This window comes from Zootoca vivipara, chromosome 8, assembly GCF_965207765.1.
Source record: "Zootoca vivipara chromosome 8, rZooViv2.hap1.1, whole genome shotgun sequence".
Lineage (NCBI taxonomy): Eukaryota > Metazoa > Chordata > Lepidosauria > Squamata > Lacertidae > Zootoca > Zootoca vivipara.
In genome coordinates, this window is record NC_142591.1 from 2,398,129 (window position 1) to 2,420,166 (window position 22,038).

The window sequence follows — 22,038 nt, forward strand, 5'->3', positions numbered from 1 at the left end:
TGGTCTCGGCGGCTGCTCCCAGTCACCAGTCTAGCTGCCGCATTCTGGATTAATTGTAGTTTCCGGGTCACCTTCAAAGGTAGCCCCACGTAGAGCGCATTGCAGTAGTCCAAGCGAGAGATAACTAGAGCATGCACCACTCTGGCGAGACAGTCCGCAGGCAGGTAGGGTCTTAGCCTGCGTACCAGATAGCGCTGATAAACAGCTGCCCTGGATACAGAATTAACCTGCGCCTCCATGTACAGCCTTGAGTCCAAAATGACTCCCAGGCTGCGCACCTGGTCCTTCAGGGGCACAGTTACCCCATTCAGGACCAGGGAGTCCCCCACACCTGCCCGCATCCTGTCCCCCCCACAAACAGTACTTCTGTCTTGTCAGGATTCAACCTCAATCTGTTAGCCGCCATCCAACCTCCAACCGCCTCCAGACACTCACACAGGACCTTCACCGCCTTCACTGGTTCTGATTTGAAAGAGAGGTAGAGCTGGGTATCATCCGCATACTGATGAACACCCAGCCCAAACCCCCTGATGATCTCTCCCAGCAGCTGCATATAGATGTTAAAAAGCATGGGGGAGAGGACAGAACCCTGAGGCACCCCACAAGTGAGAGCACAGGGGTCTGAGCACTCATCCCCCACCACCACTTTCTGAACACAGCCCAGGAGGAAGTAGCAGAACCACTGTATGACAGTGCCCCTAACTCCCAACCCCTCTAGACGGTCCAGAAGGATGTTATGGTCGATGGTGTCAAAAGCCACTGAGAGATCCAGCAGAACTAGGAAACCGCTCTCACCTTTGTCCTTAGCCCGCCAGAGATCATCAACCAGTGCCACCAAGGCAGTTTCAGTCCCATGATGAGGCCTGAATCCCGACTGGAAGGGATCCAAATGGTCAGCTTCTTCCAGGCGTGCCTGGAGTTCCAAGAATGGAAGATTTGATACTATTCATACTTAAGGATGGGGGTATAAATCTTACCATACATAAATAACTAAATAAATGAAGATTTCAATCCAGCGTTTTGAAAATTGTGAATCCCATGCTATGGATCATTCAGGAAGAAATTGAAAATAAAGCTGCCATTATACAAATCTATGTTCAGTTCTGGTCACCTCCCTTTAAAAAGGATGTTGTAGAGTTGGAAAAGCACAACAAAAATGTTCATGGGACTGAAGCAACTCACTTTTGAGATAAGGTTGCAGCATTTGGGTTTTTTTAGCTTACAGAAGAGGCAAGTAAGAGGAGGCATGGGGGACTTTCTGCAGCTGAATTGGGGAAGGAAGAGGTGCTGCAAGGAGTAAAGAGGGAGGAGAAGGACCATTGTGTGACATGGGCGTAGCCAGGGGGGCAGCTACCCCTCCAGAAGCCAAAAAGGGGAAAAAAGCTATAAAACAGCTCGGCGCAAAAAAAGCAGCTGTTTTATTACACAGCAGCAGCAGTCCCGCTGCTCCTCTGGCACTGCGGCGGAACAAGCGCCGCCATCCGCCTCCCTCCCTCCTGTCTCGGAGGGGCAGGACGCGGGGGTGGCTCTCTTGTGATGTCACCCTCCCGCGCCCCTCCCCCCGCGGCCGGTCACGCGCGTCCTGGGTGAAGGTCCGTGCCGGCTGTGCCGGCGCCGAGAGGCTGCAGGAGCTGAAGGGCCATCATGGCCGGAGAAGGCGAGCAGCTCGCCCCGTCCCCTTCACCAGGACCCAGCGATGGCGGCCAAAGCGCGGGCATCCGGGCAGCCCCCTGGGCTGTGTGGCGGTGCCGGGCAGCCCGCTGCCCATGAACCTGTTTGCGGCCTGGGAGGTGGACGGCTCCGGCCTCAGCCGCGTCCCGTGGTTAGTCCTGCCTTCCTTGCGCTCGCTCCGGCGGGCCCTGCCGCCCCGTCGAGGCTCCGCCTTCCGCAGCCCCAGCCGGGATGCTCACCCTCCAGGGGGCGTGGACGTAGACCACGCCTCCTGAGGGATCCCTGCCACGTCATCGCCAGCCAGCCAATCGGGTGGCTGGGGGGCGTGGTCGAGCCCCCGTGGCTTGCCTGCCCCCCCTAGTTTTGATCCTGGGTACGCCCATGTTGTGTGATGTTTGAAGGCACCCAAAACTTTTTAAGACAGCCTGTGCTATTAGACACATTCTGTCTGTACAAGCATTGCAGCTTGCCACATGGAACCACCCTTCTCCTCCCCAACACTGTTCTGTGGGTTCTTCTGAATGCCCCCACCTGAGACGATTTCGGGAGGTGTGAGAAGGAGAGGGGAGTAAGCTTCATTATGCAAGTGGGGTTCATTAGGGGAATCCACCCCAAGTTCTTATTCTATGTATCAGGGAGGACATTATTAAAGTAAGAAAGGGGTATAAATCTGCTCTATTAACTATCCTGTCATCAATCTTTGCTTTGACTACCAATCCAAGCCAATATTTTTGTTGCAACTGCTTGATACTTCCAGGGTCATGTTTTCCGCCATGTAACAAAGCCAGAGTATTATGAATATCCTATCAAAAGTAACCACAACCAAATTTAGCTGCAGATGTAATATATTGGTTGCATCTTTTGAAAAAGCTACACAAACACACAATAGACTCTTTGCCTATTGTATATGCAGGAGCAAATTCAGTGGTTCAGTGGAGCAAATATATTTACTTAATCAGATAAAAGGCAAAGTTGTTTTCCTCCAGTTCAATTGATTCAGTTCAATCAGATACTATCACCTCCCCATGGTAATTCTTATCCATCTTCTGGGTCCATAAAGCCGGATGTATGTTATCACATTCATTTCTATGGCAACAGACTGATTACAAACAGAATTATGACTTCTAAAGGACCAAGAAGCAGCTGCTCAGAGAGGAAAACATATATTTGGGTCTTTCCTGGCAATAAAAACCCTGCACTTTTCTTAGTGTTTTATTCATTCTAGTACCATGACTCCATAGCATGATCTATGTCCCTGTGCCATGGAATGAAGGTGTGTTTATTATTTTGTTTATTTATTCCATTTATATACCATCCAGGGGTGTATGGAGTGTTAGGGGAGGGGTAGTTCCTCTGGTGGAGAACACTCCATGCTCCTTCTGGGGTAGTTTGTCCACCTTTAGTCCCCGCCCTGTACTCCACTCTCTGTGGTTCCTAGAAGCTGTCAGCATGTGACAGCAGCCACACTCTAGGAAGGCATACAAGGCACCACCCAAACATCTTAGGGACTCATGTTTGGGTGGTGCCTTGTATGCCTCCTTCTGGCAATTTCAGCAGCCAAACATATTGCTTTGCTTTCCTGGGCAGCCCAGGACCTCCATACACACTGCCCAGGCTTGCACCCAGGGAGGTCACTTTGACTTCACCCCCAGAGGCACACTCCATTGTCTCTTGAGACAGATGGATACCAACAATACCACCCATAAGTTCTATGGACAGTTTACAGAAACATTAAAAATCTGGGTTGTGTTTCACCTAACCAGTCCTGTCAGCAATAAAGTTATTGAGATTTTAAAATATTTTTTATATTAGATGAGATTGTTACTATTAATGTTTGATGTTTTATTATGTTTTTATATGTGTTTGAAGCCAACTTTGCCTTTTACTGACTGGGTTGCCCCAGCGTGGCACGCTGTCAGTTTGGCGCGGTATTAAAAAAACAAACTAGTTTGTTTTTTTTAATTCCTCAAAGTGCTTCCAGCAGGTGGAGTGTAGAAAGTAGTCAGTGTCAATACAGAGGTCCTTTCTAGAGAGAGTTAAATGCAATTACAGGTGGCAGCTGCCCAATCAGTTTACATATAGTGGAAGAGGTTGTGTTGTTATTATTGCCTACTTTTCTGTTTCCTTTATTACCCCTCCCCCTGCTTTATGCCCCAACTTCTGGCTCCAACAGAAGATCTACATGGTGCATCTTACAATCATGTACTGTATTCTAAAACAAATTAAAATCAAGATTATGAAAAAGCAGTTATGAACTGACCCATGGGAGCAAATGGAGCAAACAGCACGCAAACCTAGTGGTGGGAGGAAAAAATAATTAAATAAGAGGCTGGGGGGTGATCAATGGTCTTCAATGTCTGTATACTAATGCACAGAGCATGGGAAATAAACAAGATGAACTTGAGCTCTTGGTACAGCAAACTAAATACAACATGATAGGCATCACTGAAACCTGGTGGGACGAGTCTCATGATTGGAATGTAGTAATAGAGGGATACAATCTATTTCTGAGAAATAGACCAAACAGGAAAGGAGGAGGAGTGGCGTTATACGTCAGGGATGTGTATACCTGTAAAGAGATCCAGGATTTAAAACTTCAAAGCCATATTGGGAGTATCTGGGTCAAAATTAAGGGAGAGAAAAATAACAGTGCTCTCATCCTTAACCCTTGAAAGCACAAAATTAGGGAATTAGTACAATTTTGCACATAAATGAGGCTGTGTATGCTGGTACATAAAATACTTTTTACTCTGTTTTTGGAATTGTATAAAAACGGAAAGCTAATGATTCTATGTATAGTTTTTCCTTGAAATGTAAGTATGTGTTTGATAACTATACTATTTAGCATGAAGTTCCTTATAGCTGCCTGGCAAAGACTCAAGCTGATAGAGGATGTAAAATTGATTAGTGTCAAATGATGGAAGATTTTTGTGTGTGGTATAATTTATGTGGTACAGGAATATGCGAATAATACATACATTGTGAAGGGAGTGGCTTTTTTAATTTCTCCTATCATAATTTTCTGCCTCATTGTTTTTCAACCAGCAGTGGTGGGATCTGTCTGTGGAAGTAATTTACCACCTACCTCTCACTCAGCAATAGTGCTAATGTTCATTAGTTCCATTTCCAAATGATAGGCGCTGAAAGTATAGTTCACACAACTTGTGTTTTTTCCCATTAATAACTGTGTAAGTAATGTGTACAAGGCTGTCATTAGAGCAGCAGGTGCTCTATTCCCATATTTACATGATTTTGTGTTCTTTCCCTTTAGATTAAAATATGTAAAGATCTCATTACAGTAATTGAGAAAGGTAAGAGGTTGCTCACATGGCGTCATGCTCAATTTACTAACCAGATTCTTTCTGTTGCTTGTATAAAACTGAAACATCTCTCATTTATCTGGGTTGGTCTCTTCCTTTTTCACTGGGTGTTGCACTAGCAACAAGGGACCCTTCGTATGCCCCCACCCCAAGCAGCTATACTAAGAATCCCATATCCAGCTCTCTTTGCCCCTGCATGTCTAAGCTTCACTGGGAAACCCCCCCCCCCTTTCTTTCTTCTGCTCCTGCTTGCTTCAGGCGGAATCTGACACCAACACCTGCCATGGTGGAAAATGTCTTTGTTGCTTTGCACTTCTGTTTGAATTGCTGCAGGGGAGCCAATGGGAGTTAGGTCCATTTACTTTTTTTGTTGCCTAAGCACCATGGAATAGGATCTTGAGATGGTGCAGATAAGGAGCGGCACGTGCTGTGCTGGCCCTTTGAGTTAGCTCAGCTTAATAAGGGGCGCTTTTTCTGGGAAGGGCAGATTGCTGAGCTTGGGCCCATGAATGGAACAGCTGGGGGAGGAAAAAAGAAACAAAGGAAGGAAAACACAGGCTGCCCTGAACCTGGCAATTGGGGGTGCGGTTTCGGAGCTGGCCACACGCCAGGTGTGACCTTTGCAGTCTGCTTGGTTCTGCTTGTTTGGGTAATTTCCAGTGCAGTGCTGAAAAGGAAGGAAGCTGCCCAGCAGCAGAGCATTGCTGGCTGGATAGGCTCAGTGGCTGGCTGGGTTGCTGGGGCGCTGAATTAACTCTTGCAAAGCTAGCTCACAAATAAATAAATAAGGAGGCTTAAAGAATAACCTGTCAAACGGCCAGCTCATCAGGTTAATGGATGATTCCTCAATGCAATCATACATCAGCTGAAACACTTTTCAGGGTTAGATTATCTTTTTGTAAGCTCTGGCGCTTAACTGATATCCCTAAGGGAAGCAAAGCATTTGTGTATCAAAAGGGAATAGGTGTTCATTAGTAATACAAATATAACTCATTTATTCTTTGATCTTAAACACATTATTTGGAAGTAGTTCCAGTGAAATCAGCAGCTTATTGCTTCCTAGGACTACGTTTTTGAGTCAGGCTGTACATTTTATTATTTTCAGAGGGTGACCTTCTTGCCAATGTGTTCTTCTTAGAGCATAGAATTGTAGAGATGCTTTCTGTTGATTGAGATGAAGGCATAAATGGGCTTTGTACCGAGCACTTTCTCACTGTAATTTTTATGTTAATACACTGTTTATTTTGCTGAGGCTGAGGGGCTGCTCTGTTTCTTTCTCTAAAGTGAACTGGAATATGAATAAAGTTCCGTACTTCTGGGGAGAAGCAGACTCAAGTCAAATTTGTGACAGATGGCTTGCAGGTGGAATAATTTTAATATTTTTTATAAAAGACTTTATCTTTTGCAGTTATTTGCTTATTGTGCAGCTGTTTTCTCCCCATCAATCAAGACCTGTTTAAGGGGAGCAATGAGACTGGTTGCATAGTTAAGCACTTGGCAGAAGAAAGGTTTGACTGAAGGAATGTGCAACTTTGAAAGGCTGATGGAATGTTGTGCAAGTGATTACAAGTTGCAGCTGCCCTTTCCTGCACATGCTTGCCTGTTTGCACTGTACAGCTTTTCATATGCACAGGAGTGCTCTTGTTGTGTGATTGCATGACTGTTACATGAACTTACTCATTTGAGGGAAATTGTGCTATTTTGACCATCTGTCACTCTGCTTGGCTTCAGGAATGTAAAACACTGCACCTCCCTTTTTCTCTCCCCAAGGAAAAACCAAAGCACCTTCCCAGTTCTACAAATATCTACATATTTTGCACAAAAATATTTGCATATCCAACCTGTGTTTTGCTTGCCTTAAACTTTTTTTACTTTCATTATTTAAGTATATGCCTTTAGTATATGCCTTTAGAAGGCATCTCAAGGCAGCCCTGTTTAGGGAAGCTTTTAATGTTTGGTGGATTTATGTATTTTAATGTTTTGTTGGAAGCCGCTAAGATTGGCTAGGGGAACCCGGCCAGATGGGTGGGGTATAAATAATAAATTATTGTTATTGTTATTATTATATGTATGCATATATAAATGTTTAAAAGGCTTCATGTACTAGCCTCCCAGAGCAGTGTTTCCTTTTCAGAAGGGGCATCACCCAGTGGTGGATCAAATGTTTTGCATGCCGAAGGTCACAAGTTCAATCCTTGGCATCTCCAGGTAGGGATGGGAAAGACTGAAACCTTGGAGAGTCAGCCAGTGTAGACAATACTGAACTAGGTGGACCAATGGGTCTGACTTGGCGTAAGGCAGCTTTCCCTGTCCTTACATTAGTGTTAGCCTCTTAGTGTTAAGTGTCTACTTTTCATACTACAGTAGCCTTTAATCCTTGTTTTCAGTGATGCCTCCAGGGCATTATCCTCCTTTCGTTTTGCCCCCAAACATACTGAACATTCCAAAGTTCAAACACACCGAACTGAAAAAAGCTAGCAGTTTGTTGCCTTGCAGGACATGGGAAAGGATCATTGTCTGGAAAAGGTTTTTGAAAGGGAAGAAATTGGTACCAAGGCCTTCTCGGTAGTGGCACCCTCCCTGTGCAAGGGTATAAAGAACTACCGTACATAACCTTTAGAAGATATCTGAAGGCAGCCCTGTTTTGGCAAGTTTTTAATGAGCGGGGTATAAACAGTAGTAGTAGACGTATAGTACAGTATTACCTGTTGCAGCTTGAAAGCACATCTTTGTAGAATAAATGCACATTGTGAGTCATCTGAGGATAGACAGCATGAAAAGGTATGACAGAGGGAAAGGCGCACACATGGAAATATTAGACACCCATTCACAGTCACAGTGGCACAAACCATTCTATGAAAGTACATCATTCCAGCTAGCAGATGGCATACAGACTAGGTTCCTATGCTTTTGCATGGAAGAGAGAATTTTGGCTGTCTTCTCACAATGAGTAGTATGATCAGAAAAGCAGCATCTGATAATGCTTTCTGTTGCCTCTGGCACCTTTTGAGTAGTTTGGTGATGCTTACTCATAAACGGTGTTTCCGTGCGCTGCTCTGGTTCACCAGAAGCTGCTTTGTCATGCTGGCCACACGACCTGGAAGCTGTACGCCGGCTCCCTCGGCCAATAACATGAGATGAGCGCCGCAACCCTAGAGTCAGTCACGACTGGCCCTAATGGCCAGGGGTCCCTTTACCTTTACTCATGAATAGATCGACTAGAAATGGAATCCTTCCCAAGAATCCAGTCTTTGCTAGTGAAAACTGCAGCACTTCCATTGACTGAGAATGGCTCTGCTCCTGGGGAATGGTTAAAATCTGACCAACCTGAGCACACAAACTAGGGTGCTTTATCATTGATCCACTGGCAGCCATTTTTAACTCTTTAACTCCATCACATCCCTATCTGGATCCCTCCCACCCTGCCCTGCTCACTATTTACTTTCTTTTAAAACAGCATTTCCACAATTACTAATTGTGTATCACCGTGATTTTTGTTTTGGCCTTCTGCTTCCTGAAACCAAACCCTGAAAGGGAGTACTAGACAAGTACTGTGCCTGGAGCTTACTGTGAGTGGCACTTACTTTACAGGGGACCTCTCCTAGGAAAATAGCCAGAGTGAGCAGGCCTTAAGCTACCTGCCAGCATGGGTGGGAAAGGGGTAAACTAGGGCCACAGCATGGGGGAGAGTGTTTCCAGTTGGCTTGCAAACAGAGATATGGAAATGGTGTGAGGAAAACATGCCTTGGGACTGCCAAGCTAAGAGCAGGCCCATTTTAATATTTCACTAGGAGTTCAAAAATGCTTAAGGTTCCATATGATCCGTATGCAGTTGGTTGGGTCACAGTTTTCATCCCATAAATGAAATATTTGGCTATCTACATATACTGACTGTTGAATCATATCATGTTTGTTTTTATTTTTCCTAATGATAAATGGCCACTACTGTAACTGTTGCCCAATTGTGTGACACCATTATGGCAGACCCACTCTCCAAAGATCTTTCTGTTATCTCATCCCAAGCTACCTCTCGTAGTAAACTGGCATGATGATAAAGAACATGGGAAGTGTGCTGTCACACAAACAGATCATGTGGTTGGGCTGTGAATCATCCTGGCATTCCATCAAGATGAAAAATTATACAAAGTTGAAAACATTAATTTTCAACACTTAATAATGCTGCATTCATCTGTTCCTGTAAATGGGGGTGGGGAGTTTGAAGGCTTTTAGGCTCCTACACAAAAGTGTTAGCTGCTATTGCTGGGATTCTTGCCTTGCCTCTTCATTCTCAGGGGAATTGCTATGTAGGAGTTTGACTCAGTATTAATAAAAATATTTATGTGAGAGAGTTGCAGGAGATGGACAACGTTGTTTAAAAGCTCTTTACTAGGAGAGGGGTGATGAAATGGCATTTGCATTTGCATAAGTCTCCTGGGACTTGTCAAAGCCACAGTAGCAACAACTGTGCTCGATTGCAGCATGCATTCTAATGTTCCTTGGAGCATTGATAATAATTGTGCCAGGGAACTAAGTACAGAAGTCGCATGCTTACCCTCTCCTGCGTACATAATATGCACCCTCCTCAAATGTGTTCTAGCTTTTGAGTTGAGCAGAAGTTACTGCTTCTCTTTTCAGTGAGATAAGATGAGATTTAGGCTGCAATCTAAACATACTTATTAGAGAATAAGCCCTCTTGAGCACAGGGGGGAATATACTGCTGAGTAAACAGGCATAGGATTTCACTGCAAGTTCTGAATATAAGTCACATGGGCCTTTGGAGGATAACTGACTTGGAGCTTATGAAAAATATTTAAAGTTTATATATTGCCATTTTGTGTAAGTTCCCAGGCAGTCATCCTCCAAAAGGCTATATGACTAAAATTCAGAAGTTGTAGTGAAATCCTTGCAGGTAATTTTAAACAGACATTGTCTCAAGTCCTTCAAGGAATCAGAGTGTCACACAAAGTTCTGAAATGAAATGTGAGGAGGAGATTTGGGGATGGGGTCCTTAATTAAATTCCTTGAAGAAGGCACTTTAAAATATTCACGGGATGAAAAGAACAACCAGCCTCAAACACGAGTTTACATTATTATATTTGTCTTCAACTGTCTCATAACTTGAACTTGCTTACATATTGAAAGATTAGTCAGTGGAAAGAGTTTGTTTTGCATTCCAAGTCAAGGTACCATGTGAATTATACAGTGGACACCTTGAACTTCTAATGTTGAAATAAGACTGAAAGCCAGGAGGCTTATGTTGTGGCTGTCTCCAGGCCATCTGTATAATTTTTTACATTTTCCTGAATTTCAGCTTGCAAAAGCATCAGTTCAAAGGCTTACTACTTTAACAGAATTAGTGTACAGCTTATGTAGACATAAAAGATAACATAGACATGACCAACCTTTTCAGTGAAACACTTCCATTGGTTATGTTGCCTTTGTTATATGGATGTGTGTGCATGCTGATTGTCTAGGAATTGCATCATGTGACAGCAGCAAAAAATTCATCACCCTCCCTGTTAGCAGCCTAAAGCAGACAATACATTTTATACAGGTGCCTATCCTAGTTCTTTTTCAGCAGCTTTAAAACAAGAAAAAACAATCTAACACCACAAACGCTGCACAAGGGACATCAGTATTACAACCTAGTTTGGGAATCAGAGCTAGATTATAATTTTGAAACAACCTTGCCGTGTGTGCCCACGGTGATGGGCGCTGAGACACATAGCCCAGGATCTTTCTTGGCAGGGAAATGTAACAAACAACCACAACTGAGGTCTATCTTTGCAATGGAATATGTGGACAAATAACCATCCCACAATGGAAGTTTAAAAGCTTTATTTCCTCATTTTACACAGCTAGGGCATCTTCTCCCTGATGAGAGGTTACCCTTGGGGAAAGGGAAATAGAAACTGGAGTGAAAGAATTAGCCTACCTAAGCAGACTAACCCTCCTCCACTAAAAATCCCAGCCCACAAGGAAAAATAGGAAAAGGGTGAGATGTGAGAAGAGATGCTGCCTGTTTGGGTTTTGCTGTGTAGCCTTCTCCAACTTGGCTCTGAGAGAGAACTAACTTTATAGAGTTACAGGATGGAGCAAAGTCCTATCCCTCAGGATCCAGAATGCCACAATATTGCAAAGCAAAGTAGCATAGCCCAGATTGCTTGCATCTTCACACCTCACATCCACTAGCCCCAGTCTCACTTACTTGCTTTCTAGCCACTGTAAGCAAAAGTTATTCATAACTGCACACACAAATGTGTCTTTTCTGCTATGCTGTTGCCATGGGGTTACTGGGGTTACTAGGGTTTGACTAGGGCTTTCTCGAGGCTAGATTTCTTCTGCAAAAAGCTTCATTAGTTTACTAGCATCTTAAACATTTAAAAGTTAAAAGAGTTAATATTAAGAACAAGTGATTAACCGCAAGGATATGTGTTTTTAAAGCATTATATGTAGTAAAGAATTAATATCTCATAAGCATAAAGGCTGTAGGATGCCAAATACACAAGTTGGCCATAGTTTTCCTGCTTCATTAGGGTTGGCAACTTACTAGAAGCGTGTTTAAATAATACAAGATGCATTTTAATCATTACAACACCACAGCCAGATTTTGGACTTCCCTGACAATGATTTGCAGTCCTCATGAGAGGGTATGCAGCAAAATGTCAGTGCACTCCAGTAGCCAGAGCTACTGGATTTGGCCAACCATGCCACAGGCTTGATACAAGAAGAGAATAAAGGAAGGCTGCAGAAGGAAGCCTCTATTCCAAGAAGAGAATGAAGGAAGCCCCTGGCACCACCCTCAAAACCACTCTGGTAGGTCAGGTGAACCACCATAGCATTGTGCAGGGCAGAAAAGGGGAGACTGTTCTGTTCAGCAAGCAGATATTATTGTGCTGATGAAATGATCTCTGTAGCATTATGTTGAATTCCACTCTTATGTATGTGCATTGTTTTTAATTCAGTGCACATAGAGCGCTCTGAAGTGGTACAATCCTAAAAGGACTATATGTGATATTTTTGAATGTGTATTTAAGCTGCATCTAAGAATAACAAGCGGACACGGGTGGCGCTGTGGGTTAAACCACAGAGCCTAGGGCTTGCGGATCAGAAGGTTGGCGGTTCGAATCCCCGCGACAGGGTGAGCTCCTGTTGCTCGGTCCCCGCTCCTGCCAACCTAGCAGTACGAAAGCACATCAAAGGGTAGATAAATAGGTACTGCTACAGCGGGAAGGTAAACAGCGTTTCCGTGTGCTGCTCTGGTTCGCCAGAAGTGGTTTTGTCATGCTGGCCACATGACCTGGAAGCTGTACAGCCAATAACGCGAGATGAGCGCTGCAACCCTAGAGTCGGTCACGACAGGACCTAATGCTCAGGGGTCCCTTTACCTTTTAAGAATAACAAATGTTTTGTTAGCACACACACAAAACAATCGCTTTTTCTTCAATACGGCTTAAATGTGTTTGTTTACACGTACCTTTTCTGGATACACTCACATACAGACAATCAAAATCCATACCAATTTCCTGGAGAGGATTGCAATTATAGTGTCAGCTTAGCAGCGAGCACCCCACCATCCTGATGATAGGGACAATGTCAGTGCAGGCTGGTCTTGTGCCATGGCTCTGTATATATGGGAAATCCTTGCCCTTTCCTATAAAGAGAAAAGCTGGATCCTGGAGTGCAGGAAGGCCCAAGAAGATAAGTTGGTCATTTGCAAGTATTGTGTGGTTTCTACGTGGATTCCTTGGACTTATGCTTCTTACATTGCTCTCAACCAGTGAAATGTATGTTGTTTTTTAAATCCTTTCGATTCTAATAGGATTTTCCTTATTTTTAGACTGTCTCACTACAAGTCTGAGTGCTGATCTTGCTGCATCTGTAGAGGCAGAGCCAGCAGAGCAGATGCCACCAACACTGTCAAGTGCCACAAAAAACAAGCTCTCTGGGAAGCTGCGCCGGTCTGCGAGCACTCTCAGCAAATCTTCAAGTTAAATCACTTTCAAAGCGGAAAACAATGTAAGGAGACATATACTTTAAGTCTCCTTTCATTAACTATATTCCTAGAACTGGTAATATTTGGATACCACCTAATGAACTACATTTTGATATAAAATTATGATTCCTGAAGTTTCAAACTTAACATTTTCATGTGGATCTTCTGAATTATGCAACATGCCTTTCACTTGATAATTTCTGCCACTGGAAGCAATGAAGTCAAGAGCTTTTTTGGCAAGTTTACCATTTAACTGTAACCCTATTTTCTTGTTTTACCTGTAGAGATTGCAGAACTGAAAACCAATTAATTTCTTGGTTGTGACATTTAAATTGCATTATAATTTGAAATTTAGTAGGTGGAATTTTATTTTTAGTTTGCTGATGAAATGCCAATTTAGCCAAGTGATGCACTTTTTAAGTCCCACTGATGCCAATGGGGAGATGGGAGCATGGTTTACTAATTTTCTTCTTTTGAAATCAATGGAACTTTGCAAAGAGCGTCACTTTGGTTGGATTGTGCCCAAAATATGGATGGATGATTCTGTTTTTCAATATATCTTCAGACACACTATTTCTTTCCCACTAATTATTTCCAGAGATCATTCTTCTGTGCATAACTAATTACACTTCAACAATAACTGTTCTGAGTCACTGTTATAAGATAAACACTGGTAGTAGAAATAAAAAACCGAAAAAATGTTGTTTTATACACAAGACATACATTACTAGGTCATTGAAATCTCACTTTGGATAAGTTAAAGATGGCACATGCCAATTCAGTTTCTGTTTCTTAATAACATTCATGATAAAATTGGACCAAAGTTAAATACTTTCTTATTCTACATGATTAAAGTGGTGTGGTTTAATCATGTCTAGAAGCACTTGCTACTTGATCAGTATAGAAAGACTGCTTGGTTGACCTTCTGGGAAAATGTGGATCAATATAACATTTATTGTGAAATCAGTCCAGAACATCTGCATACATTATGAAGATAAAGCTGGTTCATGCAGTCTTGAAATGTGCAGCAGTTCAGGCTCATGTACCCTCTCACCTTTTTGCTTAGGACTTCCAGTATGATCTAAGGAAATGCTAGTGCAACTAAGCAATCAGACCTAGCTGTATCTATGAGCTGTGCTAGTGCAAACCATCATTATGTTCATGTTATGCATGTAGCAAATCACACTGGTCTTTCCTATCCAATTCTTGCCCAGACACTTTGTTTAGAAAATACTCATGTGACCGTCTCATCCCCCCCCCCCAATGTTAATTGCTGTGAATTTGGAGGCTCCTCACTCACTGCAGTACCAAATTATGGTGCCCTCTGTGATTAGGCATTTTTACCAAGTTCTCACTTTGCTACAGATTAGATGTGGATAGCTTGATTTTTCTTCTTTGTTATTTTGTCATGAATTTTGTTTTGTTGCACATATTTTCATGTTGGGAAAACTGTTCACTAGACAGTTCTTCTAGTTATTATAGCTAATAGCTAACCTCTTTTTCTATTGGCGTGGAAGAAGAGAAACAATGTCTTATATAACATATTTCCAAATACTACTGCTTATAGCTATGCTTTCAGATTGAAAGTATTCTTAATTTCATATGTGACCTGGAGACTTTGAGAGCTACATATCTTTTAGTGACAAACTGAAAAGTTTTGCACAACCCAAACTACTCAGTGATAAAGGTTTAAGGATGAAAAATACATTTAAAAATTGCCCCCAAGAATTAATTGGATTGAAATAGCTTGAAGCCATTTTCTCCCACGCCTGCAATATACATTAAACTTTGCAGTAAAAGCAACACCTTTCAGGAACAACATTGTTAAGAACTGATGGTGTGGGGAATTCTTACTCTTTTGAAGTCAGCAATCTCAATCCAGCGTGACATCAGTACTACCGGCAGCAAATGCAAAGCATTTCTTGACACTGAAATGAATACAGCAGCCCTATTTCTGACTACTAAGGTGCATGTATCTGGAAACTTTCATAGGTTTACTTTAAGCCCACTGCCATAGTTATTTAACTGACTTCAGTCAACTACTGAGATGAAAATTACGGTATGTCCTCTGGTGGTTCTAAGTATTTGTTAAGAGTTTTGAGATACATTAGTAGACTGTGAGATTGATTTCCTTGGCCAGTAAAAAAGGGGGGGGTACATCCAATCCCTGTGACTTCTTTGATTTGTTAGGTCTGCGTTAAACAATCTGTATGTCTGATGTAGAATTTGTTGATTTTTCTCTGTTTAACACTGAAATGCAATCTCAAAATGTGATGTCCCTATGTGTATTTTAATCGGAAGGGGCACCCCGCCAGCTACAACTCAAACTGTATGCCCCAGTCGCAACAGTTTGGTGGTGGTGTTATTTTACTTAAACCTTGTGAATATATTAATTTACAGTCTATGTATTTTCATGTCTGCAATTATTTATTTATTCTTAGTAAAAATTGTTTGAAAGCTACTGATGGCAATATTTTATAGTAGTTAAAACATAAAACTAATACTGTAATAAAATCAAGAAAATAATAAACTAGAATCAAGTTACTGTTTGATTACCAAGGAATTTACTGTTTGAGGTAAACACTGAACTTTGTTCTGTTAGCATGAAATTCACACGCTTCTGGGAAATGTAGGCAAGCAGCATGATGATAATATGTCCAATTGCCATTAACTTCATTTTTCCATGTATAAGACCATGTTTTTTGCTTTTAAAAAAGTCAAAAATTGGATGTCTTATACATGGATGGTGAATGCACAAGGGTTTAAAGTAGTTGGGGTTTTTTATGCACATAAAGTAAGACTTAGCTGGGTAGGAACTCCTGACTGATAGGTTTTCAACACCCTGACCATAGGCTCAGATAACATATGCATGTAATCTTTCATTTCCTCTATTTCCAGTGTTCAGGCTGTGGGTGCCGCTGTTTATGTAACAAAAAAAAAGCCACACACTCACAGGAGATAAGTTTTAGCAGTTTTGGAAATAACCTGAGGCTTACAGATGAACAAGATATTGTTGAGGGAACCCCAAAAACAGCCCAGTGAGGACTAAGTTTGATCAGGGGCCAAAGAATGCTGATTGGTCAGCTTCCACCTTGGACACACAAAAAAGCAAAGGTATTTTTTACCTGTTTTGACTTTCATTTCCCCATCTTGTAGTAGCAGTTATTATGATGGTGGTGGCTGGGACCTTGATAATTGCAGCCCAGATTCTGTTTCTTAGCTTTACCTGCAGATTACTTTAGGATCTGGTTAGCCCAAGTCCCAACATTCTACCTGAGTTAGGCTGAAATGTTTTTGGAAGCCAAAAGGTTGGTTCAGATGGAAAATAGAGACCCCAATTATGTCTCTGTTTTCCATCCGAACCAGCTTTTTGGCTTCCAGCTCACATAACACAACAGGATCTGATTAGCTGCTATTATCCACCATCAAGCCTCACTTTCTACTCCCACCTCACATAATCTAGCACAGGGATGGGGAGTGGTCCTCTAGAGGTTGTCAGGCATTTCTTGCCAGCCCCACTGTGAATAGTCGTCAGTCCAGCAACATTCAGACTGCCTAAAGTTCCTCATCCCTAATCCACCTGTTTTTTACCTTACAACCTTTAAACTATGTGTATCAAATGCAACAGAAATTGTGGAAGTAAAATGGAGTTCCTGAATTATTTTATGAAACCTTTAATCACTAGAATGGTTGTTCCTTTTTTCTATAGCTATTAACTATTGACATCACAATAGTGAGGGGGTAAATCCTCACTTGCAAGGAGTCTGAAGCAAGATTTCCTGTGCAAGTACAGAGGGTACAGCTTCCTATCTCTTTCTCCCCCACAATTACTGTCCCTGTGCATGAGCCTCCATATTCAGGCCTTGGGATATGCCAAAGCAAAATTTCTGATCTTAGAAGTTTGGTATAGTTAATGCAGCTTGATCAGCCCTTTTACTTCATTCTGTTGAACAGTACTCTAAAATGGCTGAAAGCATTAGACAAAGGATCCTGTTAGCAAAGCTGCCCCATTTTAATGTGAAGTGGGTGCTCTGTTTATTCAAGATTAGCTGGTCACCTGGCACTCTGTTCGTTTAATTTATCTTGTTCCCACAGCTGTTCTGATCATTACTGCTTTAATAATCACAACAGCTAGTGAAGAGGATCAGAACTTAAATTACTTTGTTTGTGCCCAATTCTTGCTATGCTTGTAAAAATATTACTTCATCACAGGCATGCCAACTGCTCCTTGGGGGGACATATTTATTTATGGGGGGCTAGGCCCCCTCAATGTTTGCCAGACACCATGCATGATGTCATGAAATCTTGTGTGACACCCAGACATTGGATGCAATGCCCAGACACAATGCCTTCACACACAACATCCAGGCATTGCGCAGTGGCAGCTCAGCTCCTCCTCCTGCCGCACAGGAGAAGCAGCCCCCAGCCCATGGCAGGGGCAGGACGAGGAAGAGGAGGAGCTGCTGACAATAGAAGCTGAGCTGTAACACACAACAGCATCATAGCTGACGTCCAGGCATTGCATGGTCACACTAGGTTGGAGGAGCCAGGAACATGGGGCAGCTCAGCTCCTCCTCCTGCCACGGAAGGGAAGCAGCCCCCAACCCAAGGTGGTGGCAGGAGGAAGAGGAGAGGGAGGAGCCACATGCCATGGAAGCCAAGCTGTTGTGCAACGGCTGGACATCGCATGTGACAGCATCGCGTCTGACGTCCGGTGCTGTGCACATCACAGCGTCACACGTGATGCCCAGGTGTTATGTTGTGCATGTGCAACCAGGCCCCCATCTCATTCCTGAGTCAGCACCTCTGCTTCATCATCAGTTTATTATTTTTAACAGATCAGCAATAAGACCAAAAATAAAAGCGTACAGTACACCATAGCCTTAAGGGCGGAGCAAAATGCAATGCAAAACATAATTTAAATGGTATTGGCTAAAGTTTCATATATAGAAGATACCCTAAGTAGCCCCAGAAATTTTTCTTTCCAACTTTGGGTGGTTATTCATCTCTTTGTCCTCACTGTCACTAATAAAAATTTGGCCACTTTCTATGATACCCATGGTATTTTATGTCCAAGTAATTAACATAACATTGAGCTAATCTGCCTCTGGTTCCTCTGCCCCTTTGAAATCCAGCTTGCACTTCTGGGAGTTCTCGGTCAGCATCTTAAAAAGCAGAGACATCACCTTGCCTACAAAGGTCCGTATAGTTAAAGCTATGGTTTTCCCAGTAGTGATGTATGGAAGTGAGAGCTGGACCATAAAGAAGGCTGATCGCCGAAGAATTGATGCTTTTGAATTATGGTGCTGGAGGAGACTCTTGAGAGTCCCATGGACTGCAAGAAGACCAAACCTATCCATTCTGAAAGAAATCAGCCCTGAGTGCTCACTGGAAGGACAGATCGTGAAGCTGAGGCTCCAATACTTTGGCCACCTCATGAGAAGAGAAGACTCCCTGGAAAAGACCCTGATTTTGGGAAAGATGGAGGGCACAAGGAGAAGGAGACGACAGAGGACGAGATGGTTGGACAGTGTTCTCAAAACTACGAACATGAGTCTGACCAAACTGTGGGAGGCAGTGCAAGACAGGAGTGCCTGGCGTGCTCTGGTCCATGGGGTCACGAAGATTCGGACACAACTAAACGACTAAACAACAATCTGCCTGCTTGTTTGGCCAGTAAATTGGCAATCATTTGCTAACAAGCTCCAACATAAAAAATTACAAAACAAAGGCACACATTCCACAGATTCTCCCCCAAAGCAATTGAGAAGGCAACACATTAGATCTGGTTTGAGTAAGCACCCTATGACAGTGGTTCCCAATTAGCAGTCCAGGGACCCTTGGGGGTCCATGGAATACACGCAGGGGGTCCATGGCCCCATCCCTTGCCTCCCTCCAACTAAATATTTGTCATTTTTGCAGGGTAATATCACAAATTTTATAGTCTGTTATAGTGCTGTGCAATTTTTCAGTGTATTGGCCCAGACCGGTTTTGAAATCACACTGCAACAACGATTTTGACCCGGCAATACGCAGCAATATATCGCTCCTCACGTGAGGGAGAGCAGAGCAGCCAATTTCAAGGCACCACCATATCGCACAATGATCTCACCTGATAACGCTGCTGATCTGAGCTGCCTTCCCTCAAGCTGATGGAGAACAGGGCAGTGGCGGAGCTTCATGCACAGGGGGGCGGAGAGCAGGTGGGGGTGGGGCTGGTGCATGTCCTGGAGGTGGGGTGCCCAGCACGGGTGGGGGGCATAGCTGTCAAGTTCTCCCTTTTTTTAAGGGAAATTCCCTTAGGCTGAATAGGCTTCCTCGCGAGAAAAGGGAAAACTTGACAGTGGCGATGGAACCCCACCAGGATCGCGCTGCCGGGGGCGGTGCGCTCCCCCCACACTCCTCTTCCTCCGCCAGTGGAACAGGGCAGCTGATCGCCCTCACTTCAAGCCACCTTCCCCTGGCACATTGCTGTACCGGTAGGTATAATCCAGGGATACCCTCAGCAGGGTTTCTAATTGTAATTGTATTACTTTTGATTAATTGTTTTAAAAACTTTCCTCCTCAAAGTAATAATTTTGGGGCAAAATGACCACATGTGTACGAGAGAGCCAGGTAAATTGCATTCCCACCAGCAAAGATTTGATGTGTTATGATTAATTCTATATAATCTGTTTGGGGCATATGTACCAGCAATGTGCCATCTTTAAAGCATTATCTCAAGTTTTTGTTGAGATGGATCTGAATGTAGTTTATGGGACAACCCAGCCAGATGGGCAGGGTATAAATAATAAAAATATTATTATTATCCCAAATTTGTTCCCAGAGCTGTTCCTCTGATTCTTCCCCAAAGTATTTCCCCATTTTAGTCCATTAAGTAAAAGGAAAAGCAGCCAATCGTATGAGGATTTATGTTATGCAGTAATGTAAAAGCTTCATCCAGAAACTGTTTTTGTTGGGTATTAAGCACATAAATAGAACACAGTGTCAGCCAAGAGTTATCTAACTGACATTTGAAGAAGCTAAATCTTCCATTAGTGTCACTTAAAGTAAAGGTAAAGGGACCCCTGACCGTTAAGTCCAGTCACGGACGACTCTGGGGTTGCGGCGCTCATCTCGCTTTATTGACTGAGGGAGCCAGCGTACAGCATTACTAAGCCACTTCTGGCAAACCAGAGCAGTGCACGGAAACGCCATTTACCTTCCCGCCGGAGCTGTACTTGCACTTTGACGTGCTTTCCAACTGCTAGGTTGGCAGGAGCAGGAACCGAGCAACGGGGGATTCAAACCACCAACCTTCTGGTCGGCAAGCCCTAGGCTCTGTGGTTTAGACCACAGCGCCATCTGCGTCCCTTAGTATAACTTAGTCACTTAGTATAACTTTTAGTTGAAACTCAAGTTTGCGTGAATTCTAGATTGCTGACCCTCTACTTTTGGAAGTACCTCCACTTGGAAGGATTTTGTAACAGTACATATTATGCTTCATTTTTTTTTAAAAAAAAACATGTCTCTTTTTAAAAAATAAGGTCTGGGTTATCTTGCTTTAAAGCAAACCTTATTCTTTTAATTGTTGTACTTAGGCCATTTACACTCCAAGTTACTGCAGTTAATTGTGTCATTAGAAGATTAATTTAAAATTATGCAGCATATTAGGCCTGGGCAACGTATCAATACATTCATTTTAAATGTAAAATCACAAGAGCAATTTCAGAATTTCCAATCAGGCAATGTATCGTGAATCCCCCTGCCCGCTTGCATCACGCCCTTCAATCAGGACGCCTGATGCTCACCCACGCCCTCCCTCCTTCCCTCCGCAGCCTAGTTGCTGGCCTTGGGAGTGGGGCTTGCCTGCCTGCCTACCTGCCTGTGTGTTCATTTTTCCCCCCTGGCTGCATTAGCGTTGGCAGGCTGCCTCCTCCTCACCCCAAATGGAACGGTGGCTCTCGGTAGCTGCCACTTGCGCAGCAAGACTATCATTGGGGTGAGCCGCAGCTGGCAGTTCTGGAGAGGCCGGCGGCTCTGTGGTACCATGGCATGCCATTTACCTTCCTGCCACAGTGGTACCTATTTATCTACTTGCACTGGCATGCTTTCGAATTGCTAGGTTGGCAGGAGCTGGGAAAGAGCAACGGGAGCTCACTTCATCGCGGGGATTCGAAACACCAACCTTCTGATCAGCAAGCCCAATAGGCTCAGTGGTTTAGACCACAGTGCCACCCATGCGCTCTGGTTTCCGTCCCGGTGTTCCGTTGCACCAGAAGCAGTTTAGTCATGACGCGGAAAGCTGTCTGTGGACAAACGCCAGCTCCTGTGGCCTGAAAGCGAGATGAGCACCACAACCCCATGGTTGCCTTTGACTGGACTTAACCATCCAGGGGTCCTTTACCTTTTTATACCTTTACCATACCATGCAGCACTCTGGGTGCTGCGCTCCACCCAGGGCAGTGCTGCCCGCCCAGCTTCACCAGGAAGAGGCACAAGCTGCACACGGTTATATTAACTGCCTCTGTGGCTGGCAACTGCCTTCTTCCTCCCCACCTCCTTCCAACATCTGATACAGCAAAGTTAACTGGCGATATCACCCAGCCCTACAGTATATACCAGGCAATAGATCTATTAAGCATCATTGTAATTTCAGTCTTTTAGTCCTATTCCATCAGCACAAAATAAATTCCATCATGCCTTGCCGTGATGTCACTGCCTCCATAAGTGACCAAATTAACCAATTTAATGGTACCACCAACTAACCAATTTCCCAAATACAGTATAGAATAAGCAGTAGAAGACCACTCACCAGGCCAATATGCATGCAGGCGAAAAGCTCCTACTTGGTCCCTTGGGCAACCTGCAAAGTTCCTGCACTGAGTTCTAGGAGGGTAAGGTGGTTGCTGGAAACTGAAGAGGTGGGGAGGAAGTAGCATAGCCTTATACAGTATAGCCTCAGTCCATATGCCTCTCCATGCTGTGTGTAAATAATGCACACCAGCAGAGCAGGTCTGTCTCTCCCATCCTGAACACAAATATGCCATGCCAACAGGTAACTTCTTTGAT

The 22,038-nt window shown here is 43.6% G+C and overlaps 1 protein-coding gene across 6 annotated transcripts in view; it reads left to right on the forward strand.

Moving 5' to 3' along the window:
• Nucleotides 1-15,531, forward strand: part of RALGAPA2 (Ral GTPase activating protein catalytic subunit alpha 2) — a 187,340-nt gene extending 171,809 nt beyond the window's left edge. For 5 of the 6 annotated variants that reach the window (XM_088675912.1, XM_035101980.3, XM_035101981.3 and 2 more), the window contains one exon: nt 12,832-15,531. In XM_088675912.1, coding sequence (XP_088532038.1) covers nt 12,832-12,986 — 155 coding nt within the window. In that variant the 3' untranslated portion in view covers nt 12,987-15,531. Of the gene's footprint in view, nt 1-4,942; nt 4,983-12,831 lie in introns of all 6 variants that reach the window. The other variant, XM_035101982.3, reaches the window with a different exon arrangement.
• The last annotated feature ends 6,507 nt before the right edge of the window (nt 15,532-22,038 follow it).